Source organism: Meles meles, chromosome 20, assembly GCF_922984935.1.
Source record: "Meles meles chromosome 20, mMelMel3.1 paternal haplotype, whole genome shotgun sequence".
In the NCBI taxonomy this organism is placed as follows: domain Eukaryota; kingdom Metazoa; phylum Chordata; class Mammalia; order Carnivora; family Mustelidae; genus Meles; species Meles meles.
In genome coordinates this window covers 21,170,814-21,197,528 of record NC_060085.1, presented here as the reverse complement: position 1 = coordinate 21,197,528, position 26,715 = coordinate 21,170,814, and the positions used below count along the sequence as shown (strand labels likewise).

The 26,715-nt window shown below is 56.8% G+C and overlaps 2 protein-coding genes across 11 annotated transcripts in view; both read right to left on the bottom strand.

The window, feature by feature from the left end:
* Positions 1–2,291: 2,291 nt before the first annotated feature.
* On the bottom strand, positions 2,292–13,716 carry GRM2 (glutamate metabotropic receptor 2). 3 transcript variants are annotated; one of them, XM_045992121.1, is made up of 6 exons: positions 13,587–13,716; positions 11,089–11,674; positions 7,841–8,678; positions 5,073–6,148; positions 3,049–3,229; positions 2,292–2,804 (listed from the first exon to the last, which is right to left on the bottom strand). In XM_045992121.1, exons 2-6 carry the CDS (start codon positions 11,536–11,538, stop codon positions 2,731–2,733), a joined length of 2,619 nt encoding a protein of 872 aa, XP_045848077.1. In that variant the 5' UTR covers positions 11,539–11,674; positions 13,587–13,716; the 3' UTR covers positions 2,292–2,730. The 3 variants fall into 3 exon arrangements, with proteins under 3 accessions (XP_045848077.1, XP_045848075.1, XP_045848078.1); XM_045992119.1 differs by lacking the exon at positions 13,587–13,716 and having other exon boundaries at positions 11,089–12,227; XM_045992122.1 differs by lacking the exons at positions 2,292–2,804; positions 13,587–13,716 and having other exon boundaries at positions 3,105–3,924; positions 11,089–12,227.
* Positions 13,717–16,468: 2,752 nt separating this feature from the next.
* TEX264 (testis expressed 264, ER-phagy receptor) overlaps positions 16,469–26,715 on the bottom strand; it is a 30,394-nt gene continuing 20,147 nt past the window's right edge. For all 8 annotated transcript variants that reach the window (XM_045991841.1, XM_045991832.1, XM_045991836.1 and 5 more), the window contains 2 exons: positions 20,421–20,589; positions 16,469–17,056 (listed from right to left, as the gene is read on the bottom strand). In XM_045991841.1, the coding sequence (XP_045847797.1) occupies positions 16,764–17,056; positions 20,421–20,589 (462 nt within the window). In that variant the 3' untranslated portion in view covers positions 16,469–16,763. The remainder of the gene's footprint in view (positions 17,057–20,420; positions 20,590–26,715) is intronic.

The window sequence follows — 26,715 nt, the reverse complement described above, 5'->3', positions numbered from 1 at the left end:
TGGGGGGCAGTAAAAGAGTGGCCTCACCCAGGCCACAGGGCCTCCCAGTTGAGAGAGAGAGCCAGCCCCCCTCCCCCAGACAGGACCAGCACGAGGGACATGTGAAGGGGCAGCAGAGGGGCAGAGAGGGGCTGTGAGCCAAGCCATGGGAGAGGCCACAATGCCCCACAGTAAACTCGACTGCTCAAGCGAAGCAGACTGCTGGTTACCTCAAGGACAGTCAGTTCATCATGATGGGCGGCTCTGTCTGGGCGGAGAGAACCCCACATGTTTGACATCCCTGCTGTTAGGCCCCAGAAAGGGCCAGGCTCTCCTTGCAGGACTCCCGAGTCCCATGTTACCAGGGCCAAACCAGCAGGGACCCCTGATCCCCCACCGGGTTCCCAGACAGGGAGTCAGGGCTTCGTGGGACATGGACGTGGTACTGAGGAGAAGAGCAGAAACAGAAGCCCAGGCCAGTCAGGACAGGGAGGAGGATGGGGTGGGGGGAGGGGGCGCTGGAAGGGCCTGGTCTGAGCAGCATGTGCTAAGGACTGAGAGTTGAGGAGTGAAGGCCTGGAGATTCTGGGCCCACAAGGCTGTGGGCGTGAGTGAGCAGGGCAAGGCACGAGCGGCAGTGGAAGGAAAGGGGTGTGGCAGACACGTCAGGACCAGCCTTCAGGAACTCTGGATCCACCTCCTGCCCACAGGGGATGGGTGATTCTTCACTGAATATCCCATGTACCTCTTTAGCCATGAACCATGTTAATCACTACCTTTTGAAAACGACTACTACTATTATTACCATTATTATTATTTTCACATTTTAAGGTAAATAGCTTGAAGTCACAGAAAGGAGGGTTGCTTTCCAGGTGCAAAAGCGTCAGAGCCTACCTTGGCCTGTCCAGGGGCTGGGAAGATGAGCAAATGTTTCCTGGTCCGGTTTGGCAGAAAGAAAATGCCACACTGGAAGCAGAGACCAGCACCACAGGTCCCATGGGACACTGCCCAGGTGCTCAGCCACTGAGGGCTACCCCCAGGCCTGGGCCATGCAAGACCAGTCTGGAAAAGATGCACTCTGAGAGGTTTGCCAAAATTGGCAAAGGGAAACACAGGATGCCCAGTTAAATTTGAATGTCAGAGAAATCACAAGAATGTTTGGTATAAGTGTGTCCCAAATATAGCACGAGGCATACTTACACTAAAAAATCATTCGTTGTTTATATGCCACTCAAATTTAACAAGACATTCTGTATGTTCTGTGGCACCCTACACTTCAGGAATCTGCTGGAGAGGAAATGCTGTTCCTACAATTTTCTTTTTCAGTTTTCTGTTTACATTTTTTAAACTGTTAACCCAAATTTCCACAGCCTCGCTGGCCTGTAAATGCAAATGAGTTAACTTAAAAATAGACAATGTCCCTGGCCTGCCCATTTCCCAACACAGGCCCTTGTCCCCAACACCGCGGTGTGAGGTTCCCCAGAGGCTGCCAGGATCTGCTCGGGTTGGCTTCCGCGCCCACTGCCTCCTACGCCACAGGAGGGCAGTGGTTGCCTGGCTGAGCTGGGGGGCCGAGGCTGTGCCACTGCGCCCTCTGCTGGTGAGCCCCAGACTGCAACGCGGTGGGGGTGGTTGGGTGCTGCTGGAAGGCTCTGGGCTCCACAGCCCCGCCATTGGGTGAGAGCTCCTCCAAGACCGGAGAAAGGCCCCTTCTCCCACCTCTCACGGAGTCCGACAGCGGATGGCCTCTCCAGTCCAGCCTCTGTTCTTCCTGCTTCATCTCCTGCCTCCTCGTGAGCTCTTTCCGGCTTTGTATGGGCTACCTGAGCAGGCCAGGTTGAGCTCTGTGTCTCCCCTTGGTTCCCTCCATACCAACACTCAGCCTGGTTCTGTGCTTACCGGTGGCTCCTCCAAGTGCCAGGTAGGCCAGTGTGGAAAAGCCCACAGTTACCGTCCGCTGCCCCTCCTGCCCCACCGCCCTCACCATCCGGGTCTTCCCTTGGACTGTCGGATGAGCCTGGGTCCACCAAAGGCCCCTGCCCTCAGTCCACTGGTTCCTGGGCCCCTCTGACGCGATTCCTTTCAGAGGGTGTTTTTTTTTTTTTCATTTTCTATCCCTCCATCACGTAAGGCTGCATTTGTCTTGCTTGCCCCCAGATTCTAGCATCTGGCACAGAGCAGAGTTAACGAATACTGTCAAAAGAAGGTCGGGAGGCTCTGGAGGGCACTGAGGGGTCCAAAGGCAATGAATGATTTTTTTTTTTTTTAAATAAAGACACTTTATTTACAGATAGTACAAAATAAACCACCGGACAAACTACTATGCAGGGGGAGGGATGCCCCCCACAAGAACCCTCCTCCCCATCCTGGAATAACTTATGTAAAAAATTAAAAAGGCCCTAGGAGGAGGGAGGGGCAGGGCTGGAAGCACCTTTGCTGATTGGGAATTGGGGCCAGCAGTCCTCAGCCTTCTCGTTCCAGGGCCTAGTAGACTCTGGCTTGCTCTCTTCTGAGTTTGGGCCTAGCAAGGAGGGGACACGCTGCAAGGACAGTTGGTGGCTGTTGCAGAGGCTCCTGGGCCAAGGACCCTGACTTCTGACTCTGAAGGGCTGGAGTCAGTGGGAGAGTGGCTTGGGGGCGGGCACGGGACTGGCCTTATTGCAGTGCTCTAGCTGACTTCCTCCTGGCCCTGGACGCAGGTCTGCACCAGGTCCCAGGGAGCAGCTGTGTCGGGACAGGAATGCGGGGTCCTCAAAGCGATGATGTTGTTGAATCTACCACCTCCCGGCCGTTGCAAACGGTGGGGACAAACTGGGAGCCAGACCCTAGGAAAGGAAGCCAGAGATTGGGGCCAATCTGAGGTCCTTTGTCCTTCCCGGAGAATGGGCAGCAGAAGAGGAGGCAGGAGTGTGGAGGGAGGCTTTCTCCCCTGTCACCCCTCCCTCTCCTGGCTAGCCTCATCTCAGGAGCCCTCTGCCTCCAGCCAAAGAATCCCAGCAACCCAAGGAGTGGGCCCCCCCCTGCGGAGGAGCTGAGGCAGGCCAAGGGCTGCTTGGGGTGAACGCTGACCTTGGGCAACGCTGGAGCTGGCCCTGGTGGCGGCGCTGCTGAACCGGCTGGTGGGTGCGCGGTGGCTAACCACGTTCTTCTGCGGCTGGAAAAGGATGATGTGAAGCTTGGGCGCAAAGAGACAGCCGAGCACCACCGAGCCGCTGAGGCTGACTGACACGCACATGGTGGTGGTCTGTACCTGGGATGGGGGAAGTCAAGGATGAGTCTGGCCCCAGGACCCATGCCTGAGCTGGGGGGGGGGAGTGCCAGGAGGTGGGGGGGAGGGTAAGCATCCAATGCTGGGCCTTGGTCCATTCACCAAGCCCCAAAGGATTTCTAGGAAGGTGGGCACAGTCCCAGCATCAGCCTGTGGACCACCTTCCTGGGGAGACGAAAATTTCAGCTGAGGGGGTGAACATGCAGGGGTGCAGGGGCATGTGTGTACATTGGAGTGTGTGTGCTGGTGTGTGTGTGTGTCTCTCCATGCATATGTGTGCAAGTGTGTGTGTGTAGGAGTGTGCGCGTAGGAGCCTGTGTGCACGCGTGGGTACTGTGTGCGTGTCCAGGTTGGTCCTTAGCCACCTAGGATTGGCATGCAAATGCAAATCATATGCAAATGCAGGCTGAGTCAGAGCAGATTCCCTCCCCAGCACTGGCCTCCACCAACCAGGCAGGTGGCCCAGCAGGTGCAACAGCAGCCAAGCCCAGCCGCCCTGGCCCCCAGCACTGCCCACCATACCTCTGTCCTGGGGGAAAGGGCCTTTGCAGGGGCTCTTGTCTTGATTTTCCTGCTCCTTTAATTGTTAAGATTGTCAGTTCAGACCCTGCTCTACACTCCCAAGCTGAGTGACCTTAGGCAAGGGATTGAACCTCCCTGAGTCTCCGTTTCTTCGTCTGTAAAATGGGGAGAGCCACGGAGTTTACTCCAGCATCATGAGGACTCACCAAGATGATCCTCCTATTGTTCAGAGCTCCAGCTCACCTGTCACCTCCTCCAAGAGACCTTCCCTGACCACCCCATCTGAAGCAGCCATTGCTCCCTTGAAGCTGGAGAGACCTACTGAGACACTCAGTGCCAGTTGGAACTTTGCCTGCAAGCCACCAATTGGGGTAGAGTTTCCGCCTGCTTTCACCTTCCTCAGCCCTCCATCCCAGATCTGCTGCTGCTCTGGGCTTCACCCTCTCTGCCTTCCCCGCTCCAGGGGGCGCCAGGCCACACTTCACAGCTCTGAGGGGCTTCAGAGCATTGTGCCCTCTGGGGCTGCAGATAGCCCCGCTATTCCCATTCCCTCTTTCCTTACCCTCACCTCCGCCCACCTTCCACCATTTGTACCTCACCTCCTCAACAAGGGGGGGTCAACACACGCCCTCTGCTCCAGTCAGCCTCTTTACTGGCTGCCCCCCACTATCTTCCCCATCCAACCTATTCAAATCTCCCTGTCTTGCAGAGCCCAGTTCAAGGACTCCTCTTCCAAGAAGCCCTCCAGGATTCTCTCTGTGTGCGCATGTGTGTGTGTGTGTGTGTGTGCACATGCGCAGAGAGCGCGCACGCGCACACACACGCACACACACACACACACACACACCATATACACACCTTCCTCTTGCCTTCTCTTATTAGGACATTTGTCAACCTAAACAAGTCAGCAACATTTCCTGACTTAGTTCTTTAGTTGATGCCCTGACTGCCCACCCACTGGACTGGTTTTCCCCTTCTGCAGCCAGCCCCTCAGGGGAGCAGGGAGGCTCATTTAGACATATTTGAGCACACACATCTCCTTGAGCTTAGAGGGTGACATCCGAGTCCCAAAATCTGAGCTCTAACTCCTCCACCTCCTTGGCCATTGCCTAAGGCCCCACTTAACCTTCCCACCTCCCCCTGGGGTCCAGTCCCAACTGGGTCACCGTAAGCTGTGTGCCCCTGGGTGAGCATTCAGCCTCTTCGGAGCCTCAGAGTGATCAGAAGAGTAAACAAGAGAATGGGAAACAGAAGGTCCAGTGCTGCCCCACCCCCCACTGCCACTCTCTTGCCAGTAGCTTACCCGGTAATCACTGGAAGTGACATAGAAGATGGGCAGGAAGGCCAGCCAGATGATGCAAGTGGTGTACATGGTAAAGCCTATGAACTTGGCCTCGTTGAAGTTCTCGGGGCACTTGCGGGTCTTGAAGGCATAGAGCGTGCAGAGTGCGATGAGGAGCACGTTGTAGGCCAGTGAGCCCAGCATGCTCGCATCTCGATGGTTGCAGCGCAATGTCACCACCTCCCGCCGCTCCGGGGCTGTCTCCTTGCCCGTGCCCGGTGCCTCCACCACCAGCCAGGCAGCCACAATGAGCAGCTGGCCCGAGATAAGTGCCAGGCAGATGGCCACCTGCGAGGCCGGGCTGATGAAGCGTGGCCGCTGGGCTCCCTCCCGGGCCCCGCCGAAGATGCGCGCAATGCGGTTGGTCTTGGTGAGCAGGGCTGAGTAGCAGACAGAGAAGGCGGTGCCCAAACCGAGGCGCCGTAAGGTGCACACCACTGTGGACGGCTTGGCAATGAAGACGAAGGTCATGCAGTAGCAGAGGAAGACACCGCCCAGCAGGATGTAGCAGAGCTCCCGGCCCGAGGCCTTGACCACTGGCGTGGCATTGTGCCGCACAAAGACCCCCAGCACGAAGAGGGTGGCCAAGGCTCCCAGGCAGGCGATGGTGACGGGTCCCACAGCCCAGGCATCGCCCCAGCGGATGTATTCCTGGGGCAGCTCGAAGCAGCCAGTTAGGCTGGCGTTGGGCCAGTAGCCCAGGCCACAGTCAGCGCACGTGAACTCGTCCAGCCGGTACTCGTACGGCTGGCATGGGATGCACAGCCAGCAGCAGACCTCTCCCGGCTGCACACTCTTCACCTCATTCTGGAGACAGGGCTCACTGCAGCGAGAGGCCGGCAGGGGGCCGGCTGAGGGTGAGGCCCATGGGATGAGGCTGGTGTCGAGGGTCAGGCCTTCTGCCCAGTAGCCCACCTTCTGGTAGCGGTAGCGCCCACTGCCTGCCCGCAGATACGTGAAGATGTTGTAGCGTCCAATGCCATCACCAAAGCGGTCAAAGCGAACCTCACTCTGCGTGTCAGCCGGGCGGAAGGGGGCTGGAGTTGGGGAGGGAAGAGAAGGTGGAATTGGTGGGTAATCTTGATGTGACTTCAACCATCACCCTACATGGAACCCAAACCCCAGACCTGAGGCTACTCCTCATTCTTCCAAGCCTCACCCCAACACTCTAAAGCTGGCCTTCCCCCCAACAGCCATTTTTCTAAATGAGAAACTACCACAAATCTCAACTCTAAACCCCAAATAGAATCCCAACCTCAAAGCCCAGGCATCTCCACAAACCTAATGCCCATACCAACCCCCAACCATGACTCCCCAAAACCTAACCTTATACATAGTCTCCAATACCTTCCAATCCAGACCCCAACCTTATCACAATACACACCACAGCCCTCTCCCCAGACTCAATATGGACTCCCTCACAGCTGAACTCAGCCTCAGGTCCAGTCCTGGCCTCACTTAATCTTTCCAGTAATAAGCCAGCCCCTCTAGTCCTAATACTGACCCCACTGCTAGCTGAACCCCAACACCAGTGATCACCTCTAACCACTGATGTTCACCAGGATGTGCTCATCAGGCAGCTCATGAGCCTCTTCCGTTCCCCATCTCCCCTTGCCCAGGAACCTCACATCTCCCAGCCAAGCTCAGGAGGAAGCAGGACCCGTGTCATCTCACGTCCCAGTGAGAAGTTGGGGCTCACACTAGCAGATGATGTGCTTAAGGGCCCATGGTGAATGGTGCAGCCTGGAGTCCCTTGCAGGTCCCCCACCGCCCCGGCTCCTTCCAGCCAGCCTCAAAGTCCTCAGCATCCAACTCGAGCCCTCCCAGACATCCCACCCAGCCCAGCGGGCTGAATGGAGCCTTGCTCTAACAGCAACCTGAGGCACCTGAACCAATCCCAACCTCTCCTCCAGTTTCCCACAACTCTGAATGTCAATCTCATTGGAATTATTATTTGTCTTAACCCTGGGCCACTAGGTTTGGGGAGCCCTGGCCGTCCCCCACTGCACCCACAGTGATGCTTCCCACAGCACAGTGACAATTCTGAGGCATTTATCATTCATAAAGCTGAAATGCTGATTAAAATAAGTTTTGGTATATGGGGCTTCAGGGTGGCTCATCAGCTAAGCATCTGACTGTTGATTTTGGCTCAGGTCATGATCTCAGGTCATGAAAGCCAGCCCTGCATCAGGCTCCATGCTCAGTAGGGAGGCTGCTTCTCTCCCTCTCTCTCTGCCCCCACTCATGTGCACTTTCTCTCTCTAAAATAATTAAATAAATATATTTTTTAAAGTCTATAGGGGCACCTGGATGGCTAAGTCGGTTGAGCATCTGTCCTTGGCTCAGGTTGTGGTCCTGGGGTCCTGGGATCATGGCTCCCTGCTCAGTGGGGACCCTGCTTTGCTCTCTGCCCCTCCCCCCACTTGTGTACTCATTCACTCTCAAATAAATAAATATTAATAAACAAATGTCTATGAAAAGAAATTTTGGTATGGAGAGATTGTGGCCACCTTAAAAAAGTCAGGTTGAAGAATAGAATTTTCCCAGACAATGGAGTGTCCCCAGCCCCGGCTCCGGTGGATTCTGGCTCTGCCGGCCCCTTGTCCTGGCTCAGCCGGCCCTGACTTGCTGTAGGCTACATTCTCTTAGCCAGGTAATGGAACCTGAGGGCCCGTCCCTCTCACCCTCCAAAGGGCAAGAGCCTGGTGGTCACTGGCCAGCCCCATTACCATCAAACTTGACGTTCAGCACGAAGTCCTTGTAGAGGCGGCGCCCGTTGACGGGCCGCATCGCATCGCAGAGCTGGGTGGTGTTGGGACAGAGGGCTCGGTGCATGTTGTGCAGCGCGTGGGCCATGGCATAAACCGCATTGACCACGAACATGATCTTGGACTCTTGCTCAAAAGGCACTGCCCGCAGCGAGTGGGAGGCGCAATCTCGCTGCCGGAAGCTGCAGTGGAACCTCTGCTCCCAGAATTCCCGGAACCAGGGGTTCCGGCTGTTGTTCCAGGGGTCCAGGCTCTGGAAGTAGGAGGCAAAGTCGCTAATGGGATAAGAGGCCAGCTCGATAGTGATGGCGCCTTCAGCGGCCCCCTCGCTGCCGGCCACCACGCTCTCCAGTGCCCCCCAGCCATCGCTGGCCACCCAGGTGAAGCTGGCATTGAGGCGCTGGGTGGCTGCGAGGAGCTCACGTGCGTCCTCAGAACGGGTGAACAGGACAGCCACGCGGGCGCTGGGCTTCTGCAGCAGGGCTCGCACCACACCCTCAAAGGCTGCGCGGCTCATGGCACGGCCCACCTTCTCTGAGGTGGCCACGCAGATGTTGCGGGCGCGGGCCTCTAGCTCAAAGGCTTCGATGCCTGTCTCGCCATAGTCACCCTCAGATGCCACAGTGGACACATAGGTCCAGTTGAAGAAGCGGAGGATCTCAGCCATGGCCTTGGCTTGGAAGAAGTCGGGGGGCACTGTGCGGGCAAAGTAGTCATAGCGGGACTTGTCGCTCAGCTTGGCACTGGTGGACGCATAGCTGATCTGTGGAATCTGAAACAGCCGCAGGAGGTTGGCCACCTGGGGGACGGGCAGAGCAGGCAAGGATCAGAGATCAGGTCAAACTCAGATAAATGTGCTCTTCATAGCTACTCGAGCTTGGGATCAAGTGTCTATGTAGTCAGCCTTGCCATCTCCCTCACCCCAAAAACCTCTATCCTGTCTTGATATGTCTTCCCTGGGGGTGGGGGGCAGGGAGTTTTCCACCCCTTCCCAAGGGCTGGGAGAGAGAGGACCTAGGGCTGAGGCACCAGGCTCCTGAGCCACGTGAGAACCCCTCTACTGTCCCCCTTCAGATGCCTAGCAGTAGCAAAAGTAGGGAGGCAAGAGATTCCTGAAACTGGGAAGAGGCTGGCACTTGGCTGCACAGGGCAGGGGCGGGGGACACTAGCTGGCAGATGGGATGCTCAAAGCTCTTAGGTTCTCTACCTATTTGGAACAGCTATCCCTTCTCCAGAGTCCATCCTCATGGAATGATGGAGAAAGAGGGAAAAGGCTTCCCCAGGAAAGAAGACCTAGATCTGAGGGCCCTATGGGCCTGAGAGGCCAGGAGTTGGTCTCCTTTGGACGGGTGAACTCGAAATAAATAAGGCTTCCTGCTTACCACTGTCTGCCTGGGTCCTGCCCCCAAGAGTGGGGTCCAGACAAGGACCTGGTGTGATGGGTTGGTGAGAGCAGGACAAAGCCCAGTTTCCACAGCAGGGAGTTAGGTCCTGTCTTTGCATCTGGGCACAGGCCATTACTGTGACAGTCTCAGTGCCCTCTCCTCTTGTACTTTCTGTCTCTGTGGCCTTGGGAAAGTTAGCAAACCTCCCTGAGCCTCAGTTTCTCATTCATTCCTGACAAGGTTGCCGAGCAGATAAAAATGAGAATGCCTGTGAGACCACAGTGCCTGACATATGGAAGATGAGAGGGATCTGGGCAGGAGGCAGGAATGAAGAGGAATGATGAACAGGCAGGTGCAGCCTAAGGATGAAGGGCTGGGCCTTGTTTTGACTCAGACAAGGAAAAAGCAAACCGATGTTGAAGTGTGGGCCCCGCTACAGGAAGCAGACAGCTTGGGGTGGGAGGAAGGTAACTGAGCTCCTGGAAATGATGCATGGAGCTCTGTAGAGAATTATGGAGAGGATGGGTGCTAGGAAAGCACCCCCAAGGCCCCTGAAGACATCAAGTGGGAGGTGGCAGATGCAGGCGCTGGCATAGCCACACCTGTCTAAGCTGCTACCGGCCACCTTTGGCTATAGCTGGGACTAGCAGAATTGGTAATTTGCTGCCTGCGGTAGGGGGATGAGCAGGCATCCCTGATCCCAGGCCAGAAGCTACTCCATGGTTCAGACTCCTGCCTCATTTCTCCTGAGTAAGCATTCCAGGTCAGGAGTCCCGGCCCTGCCTCTGATTGCGGTGCCCTCAGCCGGCCTCCTAAAAGAAGCTAAAACCCTGGCCAAGGCCCTCCTTGCAAATCCCCACTGTGATCCCAGTTCTGGCCTCATCTGGCAGCCCACTCTGGGCACCAGGCAGGTAAGGGTCCACCTATGAAGTGGGACCCGGTCCGGGAGGGGGAGGATCCCACCCGGACTAAAGCAGACAGGTGTATGCCCAGGGATATCAGCTGGGCCAGTACCCTCCGCTTACCTCTCATGAGAAAGCAGGAAGAGGGAGGGTCCCTCACCTTGCCATCCCTTCAAGTCCTGGACACCCTGAAGACCCTAGGGGACCCTCCCCCTGCCACACACATTCGGCTTCTCTTCCTCTGGGGTCCCCACCCTTGTTTCTTTTCCCTGGGCTGCTCCTGGCTTCTATCTTCCACCCCTTTCTAGCCCATGGAGAGATGATCTGACAGAGCTGGAGGTCCTTGGGCAAGAGCCCGAGGGGAATGTCTCCACTTTGCCAGCACCTGCCTCTCTTCAAGCCTCAGTTTCCCCTCTTATAAAACAGGGTACTAATAACAGCAGCTAATATTGAGCATGCCTCTGATACATGCTTTGCATGTAAATTTCTACCACAACCCTAACAGTGGCAAGCATTCTGAGTCCTGTTAGTCTCTAAGAAGGAAACGGAGGCACAGAAAGGAGAAATAATGTCCAGAGTCACATAGTATATAGGGAAGCCAGGGTTCAAAGCTGGAGTTCTGACTCAAGAGGCCTGGCTACTAAGCTTCCCAGGGCTGTTTAACCTCAGATGTGTGTGTGGGTGTGTGGGTGTGCGTGTGTGTGAGGGATAGAACCGGGGTGTTTTCCTTATACAATCTCTAAAAATCAAGCCCCACTATGCGACAGGGGCACTTTCTTAGTATTCCACAAAAAGCTACTCAAAGGAAAAGCTCCTAGCCCCTTTTCCAATGCATGGCAGCCTGGTGCCCCTGCTCAGAGGGAATTCTGGGCCCCACCCCCAGATTCCCTCCCTAGCCCCTAGGTGGGCAGCCCCCACGTACCTGGATGGAGACATCGCTGTAGGAGCCGCCAATGACACCAGTGATGGCAGTGGGAGCATCACCGTGGGTGGCATAAGAGCCGTCGGGGCAGATGTGGCGTGAGCCGTCGGCACCACGGCTAAGCGACGCACGCACGAAGTCGAGTGCCTGCTCCAGGGCGTGTGTGTCCTTGGAGCAGCTGTCGAGTATGTGCGCACCTAGACGCACACCCGGCAGCAGGCTTGGGTCACGGTTGATGCGGTCTAGTGCAAAAAGCATGGCCTCCAGGCGCTGGATCCCTCGATGCTCATTGACAGGCCCACACTCCTCTGCTGGGCCACCCTTCTGGTGTACCGGGAACAGCCCACCCAGGACCAGATCCCCCTCCAGGGTCAGCACCTTCTTGGTGGGGCCCTCAGCCACAGCGCCCCAAAGCAGCAGCAGTGCCAGAAGCCCAAGCAGTGATCCCATAGTCCCAAAGGGGATGGATGTGTCCAGCAGACCTGGGCCTCCAGGGGATGAGGGTAGAAGCAGCAAAGGCAAAGAAAGGAGGAAACAGGGACCAGGAAAGGACAGGCAGGAAGAGAATTAAGAAGGGGCCCAGCTCCTGCAGAGAAAGAGACAGACAGACAAACAGGGAGAAGTGGAACCCGAAGAGTGGCTACCCTTCTGACTCTGCCTTCTCCAATTCCCTTCCCTTGGAACTTTTTTCTAGGGATCCAGGGATACGTAGTATCACAAACTAGGCTGAGAAGCTCCCAGACACCCCTTGGCCTGTTTCTCAGCTTTGCACTGATCTGGGTCTATAGATAGGCTCTGTGTCCATTGCATACTCAGCATAGTGGGAGGGAGGCAGAGAGTAGAGGACTAGACAGAAGTCAGGAGACCCCAACCAACACCAATCCTGTTATGAATGAAAGAGTTCCCAAGACCTTGCACAAACTTCCCAGGACCCCTAAGTCTATGCCTTTGCAGCAGGGGCCAGGGTAGAGTATAAACTTAGGGGTCTAGTCCCTATCCTGAACCTTGCATTTCCAGAGATGGGCCACTGTGGCTGAAACCCACCAGGGAAGAGGGAAGGAAAAGTCTCCAAAGGGTAGTTTCCAACTCCTAGAGGGACCCGAGCCCACGTGAGCACCCAAGGGTCCTGGCCCCTAGGTCTTAAAAATCCATAGAGCCGGGGCGCCTGGGTGGCTCAGCGGGTTAAAGCCTCTGCCTTCGGCTCAGGTCATGATCCCAGGGTCCTGGGATCGAGCCCCGCATCGGGCTCTCTGCTGGGAGCCTGCTTCCTCCTCTCTCTCTCTCTCTGCCTGCCTCTCTGCCTACTTGTAATCTCTATCTGTCAAATAAATAAATCTTAAAAAAAAAAAAAAAATCCATAGAGCCCCCTGTGGAAGTAACAGAGACTCTAGGCCGTGGGAATTTGACAGCAAGGTGAAAAGGTTGGCCCCAGGGAGGGACACTGAAGTGGCCATAGATCTTAGATCATAGATCAATAGGGAAAACAGATTAGATGTGAGCATATGTGTGTCCAGGGTCAGGGGCAGTTCATATGGTCAGAATTTGAAAGACAGTGCTCAAGATGAGACTTTTGGACTCCTTAGCTCTGCATAGAATGCTGTTTGAGACTTTATGCCCCTGTGTTTTCTTCAGCTCAGATCCAAGCAGAGAAAGTCACCATCTCTCATCTCCCTATCCTCATCCTCTCCCCATCCTGTCCACCCTGGCCCTAGCCCTCAGGGACTCCTCCTTCCCTCTTCCACTCTCCGCTTCGTTTGTATCTCAGCTATGCTCCCAGATGCCAACCCCACATAGGCTCTCACAATCATGCAAGCTTGGGAAGGCTAGGAGAAGGAAACTGAGGCTGAAGAAGGCCTCTTCTGAAGACGGCCACTAGTTCAAGGACCCCATGTCCTGGCCACAGAGACTGGGATTCCTCACTTTGCCCCTCAGCAACTCAGGGTTAATCTTCCCCCTCATGCCATGGCAGGGAGACTGGGATCCTGCGGGTTCCCAGAAAGAAGCAGCTCAACCAGGCAACCAGGAGAGAGAGGCAAGCAGACCAGGACAGATGGGGAAGGGACCCAGATGGGGGCTGAGGCCCTAACTGGTCAAGACCACAAGCCTCCCACAGGGGCAGCCAGGACCAAAATCCAGACAGTGACAATACCCTGATGGGAGCCGGAACCCCAGAGGGGAGCAGCCAGGGGGCCTGGGCAATGAAATCCGGGCAGGGAGTGATTGAACCCCAGAGGCTGACACAAAGACAGAGGCACAGAAAGACAGACCAAAGGATGAAAGGAGAGGAGGAACGAAGGAACGTGATGCAGGGTGTGTGTTCTCTGGGGAAGAAAGGCGGGATACCTGGGGCAGTCTTCCCGCTTCCAGGAGCTCCCGGCAACACTGTCTGGACGCCCCGGCCCGGGAGCCCCAGAACTTGAGGGCCCCACGGGTCTCCGGGACATGGGGTCAGGATCGATAAGGTTGGCTACGGCCGCGGCACCACGGGCTTACCCTACCTGGCGTGCCCGACTCCGGCGCGGAGAGAAACGGAGAGGAGCCGGGGGCGCAGGGTTCCAGCTCTCGCTCGCTGGCTTGCTCCCTCGCTCAGCAGCTCTGCGCTCTCCGCCCGCCCGCTCGCCCGGCCGCTTTCAATCTTGGCCCGCCCCGCCCCTGGCCCCGGCCCGCCCCCAGCCCCTCCCCCGTTCCTCCCCACTCCGGATCTCCCGCTCCCAACCCGGCCTCCGCCTCCCTCCAGACTCCTGCACCGCTCGTTGCCCTGCGCCTCCAGCTCCTGGTTCTTTGCCCGGCTTCCGTCCCGGAGCTGTCCACCGCGTGGTGCTGAATCCTCGGGCGCTCCCGCTCTGCGCAGGAGCAGGTGCCTATCAGCCCCCTCCACCCCTCGGTCAGACTGCATGCAGCCCACAGAGCAGCCGGCACGGGACACGAGGCTAGGAAGGTCACTGAGCCCCAGGAGGTGCACGCAGTGTTATGGGGTCCCATCTTTGAGAGCGGAGGGGCTAGCCTTAGGGTTGCCTAATGGCTAAGGTGCCATTGGGAGATAGGGAAGGGGGCACGTGGGAGATAGGTAGCTTAGCCTGCTGCGACAAGTCTGTCCCTGTCCTCACATCCATTCTCTCAATCCACAGACTGCAGCTCAGTCCACATGCCAGGCTTGGGGTGGGGGCATGTGTCTTTGGCCCCATGTGAGAGCAGGGCATGAGTCACTAGGAGGAAGAGATGGGGGGTGGGTGGTCAGAGGAGGATGGGGCCTCCTCTTCCTGCAGATGACCTTTAAAGCTGCTACCCAACCCCCCCACACACACACACACCCAGCCCTGACCTCCTCTCCCACCAACCTCACTAATCCCCACCCTCACATACAAAGGGCATTTATGGCAAAGAGATATCAACCTAGGGAGTATGGGGGATGCTGCAGGGCCAGGGACTAGGGTCAACCCTAAGGGACATGCTGGGGCTGGCAGGGGGATCTGGGAGGGCAGGGCGGTGAAGAAGAGGCTCCTGAAACTGGCTGCTGCGTAGGAGGGAATGGGAGCTGGAGCCCAAGCAGAGGGAGGACAGCTCTGAGAAGATGCTCTTGACTCTTCTTCCCTCCTGCAGCAGAATGGAGGACGCCCCGGTAGATGGTGGTGGATATACTGCAACATCCGCTTGTGCTGAAGGGTCTGGAGAGGGGCCTGCACCTGGGTTTAGCCCCAGAGCCTGCACACACACTAGGTGCTATGGCGCACAACATCCCCGCATATGCTCCCAGGCGCTGCCCTTTCTTCCACAGGTGTCACTAGAGGCAAAGCTAGTGCAGACACATGCTAATGAGCACATGCCAAGCCCAGGTCCCTCTGGCACATACATCTACATGTGCGTGTCGCAGTTAGGGGGGGAAGGGTATCACCAAGGAAGGACAGGCCTTGTCCCTGGACACAGAAACCCGATGCCCCACTGCGCTGGGAAAAGCACAGCTGTGAAACAGACAAATACACCAGACCCAAACAAACCCAAACCCCACTGCTAATGGGAGGTGAGGTAACAGCAGGATGCGGGTTCAGGGTTGTCAGACGAGGCTGGAGAGACAGATACACTGTCTTCCAGCTCTGGTTAGTTCAAAGCAACTGCTGCCTGGTGTCAGCGAGTGAGGAGCTGGGCCCTTGCAACAGAGGGGCTGGTAGCAGCAGGGTGCTGAGGGAAGAGGAGCCACACAGCAACCCCGGCCCTCTCACTGAGGTAGCCTCAGAGAAGACCTCAGGGCTTTAAACCAGCACCAGTCCGGAGGCGCACTCTGCAGCCCACGGCGAGGGGCTAAGCAGCCCTGTTGCAGCACCCGGACCTGCCCCCAGCCATGCGGCCACCACTCCCAACTGTGCGCACAAAGACGCCCAACCTTACAGAGCTGTGCATACGCACACGGCCGCATACGCGCAACCTCACACATAGCTGTGCACACAGAAGCAGCAGTAACACATAAATTTACATGCAGACACACAACTGTATTCATGGACACACAGTCCCGTACACAGAGCCATACATATGGACATGTCTACACACAGATAGCTAAACTCACACACACAGCTGAACTGACCTACAGCTTTACATGTGGACACACAGAAAAGCACACGGCCTTACACACGAACACAGAGCGGTACAGCTGTACACAGACACGTAACTACACACAGGTAGCTGCGTATGGGCAAAGCCCCCAGAGTGACGTTCCTGGCCAGTCAGTCTCGCAGCCCTGGTAGCAGGGGCCCATACAGTTAGCAGAATACCGGGCACATCACCACGCAGCCATCCGCATGAACGCAGTCATACCCAACCCCAACCACATCCTAATGCCTGCTGCGGCACAGCTTGCCAGGGCCACCACAAGCAGACGCAGCCATGGTTACACACACAGAACCAAAGGCCCGTGTGCACATATGTGCATGAATACACACAGGTACACAGACACGACAGGCACAGCAGGGATGGCTCACCTGCTGAGCAGACACCAGCATGAGTGCAGGCACACTCGAGCTACAGACACTAAGGCATCCCTTGGAAGCAAAGGCAGGCTCTGTGAGCTCCCCACTCCCGAGCCCTGAAGAGCACCCCATGCTTGGTTCTTACTCCCCCTGACCTACTCTGTTTCCCAGCAGCCTGGGGGAGCCTCTGGGGCTGCTGCAATGAAGGAACAGCTGTTACCTGGGGCCACAAAGCCGGGAGTGGGGGGCCTTCAATACCCCTTTCCTCCTCTCAGCCCAGAGTCCCTTGCCACACTTCCTCCTCTCCTCGGGCTGCGGTGCTCCTGCCCACTCCCAGTCTATCTGTACAGGGCTCCTCGAGGTGAACACACACACACACACACACACACACACACACACAAATGCACAGCCCAGGTCCAGGGGAAACGAGAAAACCATCTGCTTTATTCTGAGTCCTGGAAGCTCCAAAGTGAATCTGAAAAAACACGTCAGAGGGGCAGGAGCCCCGGGGTCTGGGTGCAAAATACTGTCCTTGGCTCCTTTAGCCCTGGGAGCCGAGAGGGCGGTAAGAAGGCTTAGCGAGAGCCTGGGGCAGTGGAAATCAGGTCCCCCTGGACCCCTAGCCCCAGCCTGGGCCTGAGAGGTGAAGGAGGAAGAGGGCTGGAGAGTCTGCTCAGTTCCTTAGCAAAGGCACCCCAGGAGGGTGCGGGCCTAGGGTTACTCCTCACCCTTCTCGGGAGTACTAGGTTCCCGTGGCCATTTGGAAGGCCCCAGGGGCTCAGCCTCAGGGCTCAGCCTTGGCTCCCCCAGGGGTCCCTCGCCTTCCAGGTCCAGCTCCTCAAAGGATGAGCCACTGGCGCCTGACTCGCTATAGCTGTGCTCACTGCGGGTGTCACCGTCGTCCCAGCCATGGCTGCTCACCCCAGGGGACAGTGTGGCAGCTGAAGTCTCCCGGCTGCCAGGACCCACCTCCAGGCTCACAGAACTCGTGTCACTCGTCGTATCAGCTCCTGGGCCAGGAAGAGGGAGCACACATTAGCTAGGACCCCCATCCCCTCCTCCAGGGAGAGGACAGACAATCTCCACTTGCTCGGGAACCAGCATGCACAGTGTGCTCATGAGTAATAAAGTGGGCCCTACCTCAAGAGGCTCATTCCAGCTGCCCTCTGCCCTCTGCCCTGGCCAGAGCTGCACTGACAGGGCAAAGGGAGGGATGGAGGGAGAGAGGGCAGCCTGCTGTGTACTCCTCTCCCTCCCCTTGAATTAGCCTCACAACTCCCTGCGCTCCCACAAAGCCTGCTGCCCCCCCCACCCCCCAAGAGTCCATTAAGGACCACTCAGCCCTGAGGTGGAGAGCTAAGGGTAGAACAAAGAGATTCAAGTAATGTCCCCTCCTCCACATCCCATTTCAGGCTTGGAGGAAGGTTTGTCCAAGGCCAGTTACAGACAGGGCCCATAAGGCATGAGGATGGGAGAATGGACCAGAAGGCCTACTCTCTTGTCCCCTCCCCCATGCAGGGCTCCCCAAGGAACAGCCACATCCAGGAAGGCAGCTGGCCTCAGCCTCTGGCCCCATTGAGCCCTAGTTTGAGGAGGCAGCTAGGACAGAGAGAAGCGGGGTAGAGAAGTCCGGAGAAACCAGTTGCAAGGAAGGAGGATCCTAGGATAAAGCGTTTTAAGGGCTTTCTTTCCCTATGGCTGGGCCACCCGAGAAGAGTCCTTAATTATCCCCAACTATTACTAGTGGTTCCTGAGCCACAAAACAGCAGAAGGGGACCATGAGAGCACTGTGCCGGCAGCTGGAGAGCCCTGAGATAGGGCTGAGGGTCCAGATCCCTCCCAGTATGTTCCTCCCACCCCTAACACGTCCTCCAGGCAAGTAGACACTTCATTTGCCCTGTTCAGGAGCAACCCCTCAACTCACCTCCCCAAATGAGAGGTACTAACAACAGTTGGGGGAGGAGGGTAGGGAGAGGAAGAGACAAAGACTCAGGCCCACTGTGTAGGAATCCAGATTGAGAGAAGGCTGATATGCCCCCCTTCTGTGTGAGAGGGAGAGGGGCAGCTGTCAAACATCACAGAGGTGAGGGGTGGGCCAATTTCCCCAGATCCTGTCTCCATGGTGATGCAGCCCTGAGCCAGGAGCAGCTGGGAACTGCTTGGCTTTTGGACTTGGCCTGGAGCTTCCACTGTGCCTCAGATGGGGACTAAAATAAGGGTGGGAGGATTTGGGGGTCTGCTCCTTCAGTTCCCTTGGCCCTAAGAAGATATCCCTTGGGCCTACTAGCAGAGGTGAGGTAGGCTCTGGAAGTGCTAACCTACTGGCCCAGGGCCCTCTTCTTGCTGGGGCCCCAGTCATGGTTCCCAGAATAGAGGCAGCCAAGAGTGAGCTTGGGCTATATCCTGAGTTATGGGTGGTTCCTTCTGACTTTAGGGCATGACTCCAGCCCCTTATTCACTCCTTCAATGGGGATAATTATCCCCAGCTCCAGAGGCTGCAGGCCTGAAAGAAGCAAATGAAATGGGGCTCCCAGGCCCCATTAAACTGTCATGTTCCACCAGCCTATCTACCCAATGGCTCTCTTGGGACCTGGGTATGGGAACGTGCCTGCTTGCCAGGAGGCTGACTCCTCCCTGTCCCAGCTCCTGGGCTAGGAACCATCAGAGAATGGAGCCCGGGGATGGCCCTTTAGGTTGGGGCCCAGGATGCTCAGATGAGGCCAGCCCCTGGGGGGACATGTGGACACTTGTGGCAAATGAGTCTAAGGCAAGGAAGTGGCATTCCTCCAGCCCCACCATGGTCTGCACCAGAGGAACTTCCAGAGTCTTGGGCCCCTGTCCCAGGACAGAAAAGGCCAGACAAGGAAGGGCAGAACCTAAGTCTCTAGAGCTGCCGGGGCAGAGAATGAGGCTGCCACCTTCACCCCAGTCTCTCCCTCCTCCACTGCCCACAGCCAGTTCAAGGAGATCAAATATTCATTGCCTCTCTGGAGCTAAATAATACATCAATGTAATAACAGGCATAAGGCAGCTAATCACCCCCTTTCACCTCCTAGCCCAAGCGGGGGCCCCAGTGGGGAGGCAGTCAGGGGCAGGCCAAGCCCTGGGCAGCCAGGCACCCAGCACACATTGCTGTGCAAATGGCATGCACCTGGCAGGCACATACTCAGAGTCCGCCCTGGTGTCAGGGCAGATCCTGTCAGAGGTGGGCAGACTCCGCGACCCCCCTGCCCAGCAGGGAGTGGGTGGGCAGGCTAGTGGGGAAGACAGGCCAAGGCACTGGGGGCGTGGGAGCCACGCTGCAGCCAGCTGTAGTGGGTGCCAAGTAGTTCTTCAATACCCCTGGCAGGCAGTGTTTGGGAGAAAGCTGGGTGGGTGGGCTGAGGACGGGAGTTTAGACAGCAGAGGGAGGTCGAAAGAAGGTCAAGACACTCCCCCTTCCTGCCCTAGAGACTGCCTGGGCCTGCTGACCTTGTGCCATGTCTTGTGCTCACAGTAGGCACACTGAAGAATGTCTGCCGGGCATTACCAGGCGGGTGGGAACAGTGCCCCACGGAGGTAATTAAACAGCAGATGAAGTTAACTGTGTTGGACACGGCCTCTAGGGAGTGGTGACTGACTCTCAGTACCCTTACCCCCCCTGCCACAACATATGCCTTTCTAGGATGACCTTGGTTACTGAAGATTGGCTGGACAGAGAAAGTCTCCCAAAGGAGGGAGAGCCGCTCTCCTCCCAGCTATCCACTGGGGGGAGTGTACCACTCCCACAGGTCATGGACCTCCATCACCACACAAGACTCCAGCAGCACGGACTAGGGCTGGGCCCCTTGGGATGTTACCAGCAGGCCCTCTTGCTACTGGGGACAGCCTGGCAGGGAGGTGGGTTGAAAGCCAGCAAATTACCAGCTGACCTGGACCTGGAGGACGAAGGCTAGCTCTGGTGGAAGGGGCAAGGTGCTGATCTCCTGGCTCCCCTCAGCATGCTCTCTAGTTGTTCTTCAGCAGGGAGAAAGCAGCTGCCTCTGGGTAGGGCTCCGTACTGGCAACACCCTATTCTCTCCTCTCTACCTTCCAGATCCAGGGCCAATCTATTTTCTGATGAGCCCCACCCAAGTGATGCCTCTCCTCAATAGCCCCATTTGCCTCCCATGAGCATCTGTTTCCAAAGGTACTTCTCGTTGCATCTGCAGGGTCTTTGTATCTGTATTGCCAGGGCTAACGTGTGTGAACCCAACCTGCATGGATCCATGTATCTAGAAATAGGCAATTCTCATGTGGGTTGTGGGGTGGACAGGTCTCCTTCCTCCACCTCTGCCAAGCTTAGTCTGGACACCCACAGTGGATAGGTTCCATTCAGGGCCCCACCCTCCATACCTGTGCCATCCATCTGGGTGTCACTGGCCTCCGCAGGCCCCCGGCTTTTCCGCTCTGTCTCCTTCACCTCAGGCACATAGAAGTCTCCCTGCCGTGCCAGTGGGCACATGAAATAGATCTGGTCTTGCTGGTAGATCTCCAGCCGAGGGTGGGCACACAGCTTCCGCTCCTTGTCAGAAAGTGGCAGAAGGTAAAATGAACCCTACAGGGCTTCTGACCCATCCACTCCTAAAAGGCCCTAGGAACTATCTATTGTTCACTCCCTCCCAGAGGGCTGGCTCCGCCTCCTGCCTCGATCTCCCCCAAGTACCAAACCCCTGCTGAGGGAGGCAGACACAGAGCACCCTAAGGGCAGGGTCCCAAACTCCAAGAGGTATTGGGACAAGAGTCCTTGGGACAACACCCTGGGACAGGTGCTACTAGAATCCAGGGGCCTGGCACTGCCCCCAGCACCACTAAACCAACCTATCCACACCTCTGACCAAAAGGCTATTCCAGAAAGCACTAGTCTCAAGTAGCCATGATGCTTAGCATCCAACTACCCCAGGGTCAGGGACCCCAGGGACTATGGCCCCAGGCACCCAAGCCCAGCCATGCCAATTTCTGACCTGTTAGACTTCCCATTTCAGAATCCCCTGGCTATGACCTCCTCCCCACCCTGGACAATGTTGACTGACCCCAAGATCTCAGGAAAGGCCAGGGCCCCTGACCCTCAGGCCTCCAGCCCCTGCCCTCACAGACATATTACTGATGGACCATGGACAGGGGCTCCAGGCCAGCGAAACCCCTCTTTCGCGCCCATTCTCTCCAGCCAACCTCCAAGACTATTACATGTGCTTGGTTCCCTCCCCTCTGGCACCTGCCCAGAGTTTCAGCCAAGGAGGAAGAGGCAGATCCTAGGCCAGAGGGGTGGGCAGGACAAGCAGAACTAGCACTGGACATTATCCTGACTCCCCAGCTGGCTGAAGTACCAGTTTATAGGGCCCTGAGTTCTGAGACAGGCATTCCCCTCTGCCTGGCCACAGAGCCTGAAGTGCCCCTCTGCCAGCGTGTATGGAATGGCGCACAGACACATGCCAGAGCTGCACCGAGGCAGGCAGGAACAATCAGGACAGGGGTCAAGAGCACGCTACTCCCTGGCCTGCCCCCCTTTTCCGCAATGGAGCGCAATTACCCACTAGGATGACTGTGAGGCCCCTGCCCTGTCGCTGCTCAGCCGCCAACCTTCACAACACGACTATTTATAGCACCCGCCCGGCGCTCACCACGAGCTCTGAAATGAGCCTTCCACTTAGCAGTAATGAAAGACTTAGCACCTGGTAGGGAAAAGCCACTCTAGGACTCCACTTGTCCACCTGCCTGGCCAACATTAGAGCTGAGGAACCCCTTCCAATTAAAGCAGAGAAGAGGGGTACAAAATGAATCCCCCTGGTAAAGACAAGAAGAAAGGTGAGCCTGGAGGTTTATGAGTCAGGGTGTTCAGCAGCCACTGGGGGACAAGGTATGTTTAGGAGCCCACAGGGGAGGTGGGTGGCCTGGCCAAAGTCTGGCTGCAGCTCAGCTAGCCTGACCTCATGGGTAACCCAAGCAAGGCCCTGCACCCGAAGTCTCAATGTGCTCAGAGAGAGGGACACCCCAACCCTGACATCCCAGGATCAGTGAAGGAAAGTCATTATTTTTAATACTTTTTTTTTTTAAGATTTTATTTACTTATTTGACAGAGAGAGACATCACAAGTAGTCAGAGAGGTGGGGGGTGGGAGGGAAGCAGGGTCCCTGCTGAGCAGAGAGCCCGATGCAGGACTCCATCCCAGGACCCTGAGATCATGACCTGAGCCAAAGGCAGAGGCCCAACCCATTGGGCCACCCAGGTGCCCCTATTTTTAATACTTTGAGTCCAGTTTTTGTTTTTTGTTTTTGCCAACCTGGGTGTTCTTCATGCCACCTCACAAATCCACATGCCCAGCTCCTACCATCTCTGCACACACTGACAGCTGTCTCTGCTTCTCCAGCTGCCCACACACTCACCTGGCCCTGGTCCTTGGGAGGCTGAACAAGAACACAATGTTAGGAAGCAGGAGCTACCAGGCTCTAGAGCTTCCCTACTGCCAGCACCTGGGAATGAGCATCTGCCACTCAGTGAACTGAGGCATGTCACCAAGCCCAGGGTCAGGGGGTTCCCGGGGGAAGGTACAGGCCCTTCCCCAGTAGCTAGAGGGAAGAAAAATACCCCCAAACCTAATCAGGGCATGGCTTTCACCAACACGCCCATGCCCTGATGGTGAAAGCCATGCCCTCTCTGGGCATTTAATAGTCCAGAGGAAATTTGCGAAGTGGTCATCAACCTGGTAGCCTGTCTCTCAAGGGCCGTAGACATTTGGCTTTGGGGATGCTCCCAGGAAGCAGAACCTGTGACCACCAAGAAATTCCAGGGATAGTGGAACCCTACCCCAACCCTTATCAACACTCAAGCCACCTCCCTAAAGCTTCCCTTCTGGAAGTAACAGGGATAATAGGAGGGAGTAGTCCTTTTTTCCCTCTCTCCTCTAGGCTGGGCATCAGGGTGGGCAGGACCAGGCAGCCACCCTTACCACCTGCTCTGCCAGCCCCCTCACTGGCAGGCGGGAGGCAGCTCTGTCGCTGCTCTGCACAGCTGCCCCCTCCGGAGAGCCCGGCTCTGAAGTTGCCTGGCTGTGGACAGCCCCGTTGCCATGGAAACTGCATCCTCCATCCTTGCCGTCGCCTTCATCTCAAAGCCATTGGGGAGAACAGAGGAACAGGGGAGACAGAGGAGAGAGAGAAAACTGGCCTGGCTACACAGCCCTTCCTTCCCTGCCTAGCTCTCCCTCCTTGCAGCATCCCACACAGGGAGTGCCAGCTGCCGAAGCCTGCCCCCAGGCCCCTGCAGGAGCAGCCTCCCACCAAAGCCCAGCCTCGTCCTACCCCTACCACCTGGGGACCCAGGCCCTCCCCAGTGGAGGGAGGCATGGAGCTAATTAAAAATCTCATTGACAGCTTAGCTTCGAATCATTTTAACACATGCCGGGTCCTGTCAAAATTCAGACTCAGGGGCAAAGGAGAGGAGCAGGAAGAAGGCAGAGGTGCAAAGCTCCAACTTAGGCCCATAGGCAAGAAAGGGGTTTATAGTTGTCTGTGCAGCTTCTCCTCAAGACCGCCCCCCCATCCCTGTTCTGCCCCCCAGAGCAATAATGAGCCCAACTGGGACTGGGGCAGGGGAAGAGGGACAGGACTAGCCATAAGTCCTGTCCCTAAGTGATAAGGCATAGGACAAGACCTTTCCCTGCCAGCCAGGTACAGACTCTAAGGAAAGAGAGGGTAACCATGGGCCAGCTCTCAGGTCCTCGGTACACAGCAGGAGCTGTGGCCTGTGCCTCATGTCGAAGAGCTGATAAATATTGGAAAATCATTGGAGGAAGGCAAGACCAGCTGCTTCTCCCTCAGCTAGCCCCAGGGAGCCCTTGGAGAACAGACTGCCAAGGGCCAAGGACACCAAGTCAATGCCACGCTGGGCTGGTACTGCTGGGGAAAGGGGTGTGGATAGGCCTGGCATCCTTCCAGCCCCGGGGATACCCCCTCCCACAGCCCAGACAGCTAGATGCTCCGGGAAGTATCACCAGGACAGGGGAACCTGCTCTGGCCACTGAAGCTACTGGCCATCTAATGAAGCCACAACCCAGAGCAACTCACTCTCGCACAGAATCAAGGGGACCACAAGGTCTCTCTCCAAGGAAGGAGAGACGCAGACATCCACAATGTTCCCCACCTAACAGGAAGAAGTCACCGTGCTATGGTGCCAGCTGCAACTGCTAGAAGTGGGATTCAGGAGCTGTAATCCCTCAGACACATCTCCAAGTCTTGCTCTCCACAGCAGAAACAATGCAGGGATTTCCAGGGGACTTCAGTCTGCAGCACCTCCCCCAATATCCCTGCTGCGCTGACAGGGGCTTACCCCTCCACGGCCAGGGATGCTGGCAGACAAGGGAATGAGCGGCACACACAGGCCGCCGTGGTGCCGCTGCCTCAACTATCTGGGGAACACACCACACATTCTGTTTGTACCTCAGGCTGGACTCATTCCTGGGTGGGGGTCACGGATTTGGCCCACACAGCTCAGAGCTCCTGCAGAGGCTCAGATGGCTAAGGTTTCCCCACAGCATCCACAGTGCTGCCCCAGGGAGTTCATAGTGCATCAGGGGAAGGGAGGAGGGGGGAGAGAGAAGACCTGAACTACTCCCTTTTGGGTACCAAGCAACCCACGCCCTGGCTTTGGCGGAGGGTGGGGAGGGGGTGTGGCGCAGAAAAGGTCAGGTCCAGGTGGAGACCATTCCCAGAGGCTGGGTCTGCTTGGAGCCAGGTGGCCTCCAATCCCCAAAAGGATGAGGCAATGGGAGCAGGCCAAGGACTGGGTCACACATTCCCCAACTCCACTTGAGCCCCAGAAAAAGAGTTCTTCTCTGTCGTCTCCACATAATCACGACCCCTTAACCTCCTGCCTCCTGGCGTGAGAGGCCCTGGGCCTCCCTGCTCACCCTGGGCTGCCCGGTCCTAGCCATCCCTCCACTGCAGGCTGGACAGCTGGGCTGCCACACAGCCCACAAACAGCTGTTGCATCCCACCCGAGGTGGTGGCGTGTCCTCACTGGGTGAAGCGAGGCGTGCTCATTTTTAATTACACAGACACCAACGTGCACCCACCCACACGCAGCGCTCCCTGCAAGTGGGGGCTCAGACCCTGGAGGCCCCTCAGGCAACTGGTCTGCATCGCACGTGCAAAGTGATGGGGGAGGCACAGCAGGCGCCGCTGCAGCTAGGATGTGGCACACTGTGATTATTCTGCCCAGGAACTTCCGTCAACTTCCCTCTCCCTGGCTGCCTCTCATCCCCACTGGGCCTCCAGACAGCCTCTGGCCCAGAACCTAAACCTGTCTGTGGGGTGGGAGGTGACAGCAGGAGACGGCTCTGGGGGCCTTGCCGTGCCAGCAGGGAGAGCCTGCAGAAGGGCTGGTGAGCACCCTCCCCCTGGTAGGAGGGCCCGGAGCTACGAAAATGATGGGCAAAGGAGACAAGGAGAGAGATGGGGCTGCTGCAGAGGGAAGTGAGGGAGCAGAAGTGGCAGAGAGAGCTCGGGCAGGAGTCCAGAGCCTTGCCGCTGACAAATAGGTAGCTTCTCCTTGGGTTTCAATATCCCCAACTGTAAAATAAAGAGATTGGAACAGATGATCCCAAAAGAAGTGAGAAACTGGAAAAGGTGAATAAAAACACCATCACTGAAAGATAATTATATACTTGAAAAACCCAAAAGGAATCAATTGGAGAAATTACCATAAGTGTTAAGATCGCAAAATTAACAAACAAGCACAGCCCAGTTTTTTGTGCACCAGTAAGCCAGTTAGAAATGTAAGGGAAGCAACATATGAGGGCCCTCTTGGGGTCAGGTCTATGTGAAGGGCCCCTCCTCCTTGGCAGGGGAGGGGACGGCAGAGGAGCCAGGCCTGGGCAGGAGGCTGGGGAAGACGGCAAAAAGGGGAAGGTGTGAGGGAGAACGGGCTGGGGAAGCAGGGCGCTGTGCCTGTTGGCACCACTGCCTTAAGACTTTTCATTTTCACCTCAGAGCTGACAGCTTGCCATGCAATTTACACCTCTGCTCGTATTCCTGTGCACCCAGGCCCTGGCTTCCTGGGCAGCTCAAGAGGGGGCCTCAGCAGCCATCAGACCAGGGTGGGCTGGGGCACTGAGGAGCAGGGCGGGGGTGATTCCCTCTAAGCAGGCACAGGGGACCCAGGCCCTTAAGCACCCTAGTATCTATCTGGACCCGGAAGCCCCTGACCTCGCAGCCAAGCCCCGTCTTTCCTTTTGCTAGAGCCCAACCCTAGCTCAGTCCCACTCTGGACTTCTTGGACCCTTGTGGAGCAGGACCAGGGGACAGGAAACCTGAGGGTGAGTACCCTCTGGGAGACTTGGGGGCTCAGGCCTGGGATCCCCCACTCTCCCTTCCAGATCTGGGAGGGGAGCCACAGACTCCCAGATCCTGCTGCTACCATGGCAGGCTCCACAGCCCACCTGTCTCCAAGACCCAGCCAATCTCTGCAGTATCTGTGCAGTAAGGACCTTGAGCCCCGTCCCGTTCACAGGCTGCCGAGAATGATACTGATTGATTATCAACAGCAGGAATGCTGCTCAGTGCAGATGGAACCACGAAGCCTAGCACCTGGGAGCCAGAGGCATCAGGAAGTGCCAGAGGGGAAGGACAGGTGGGCAAGGAAGGATGAAGAGGAG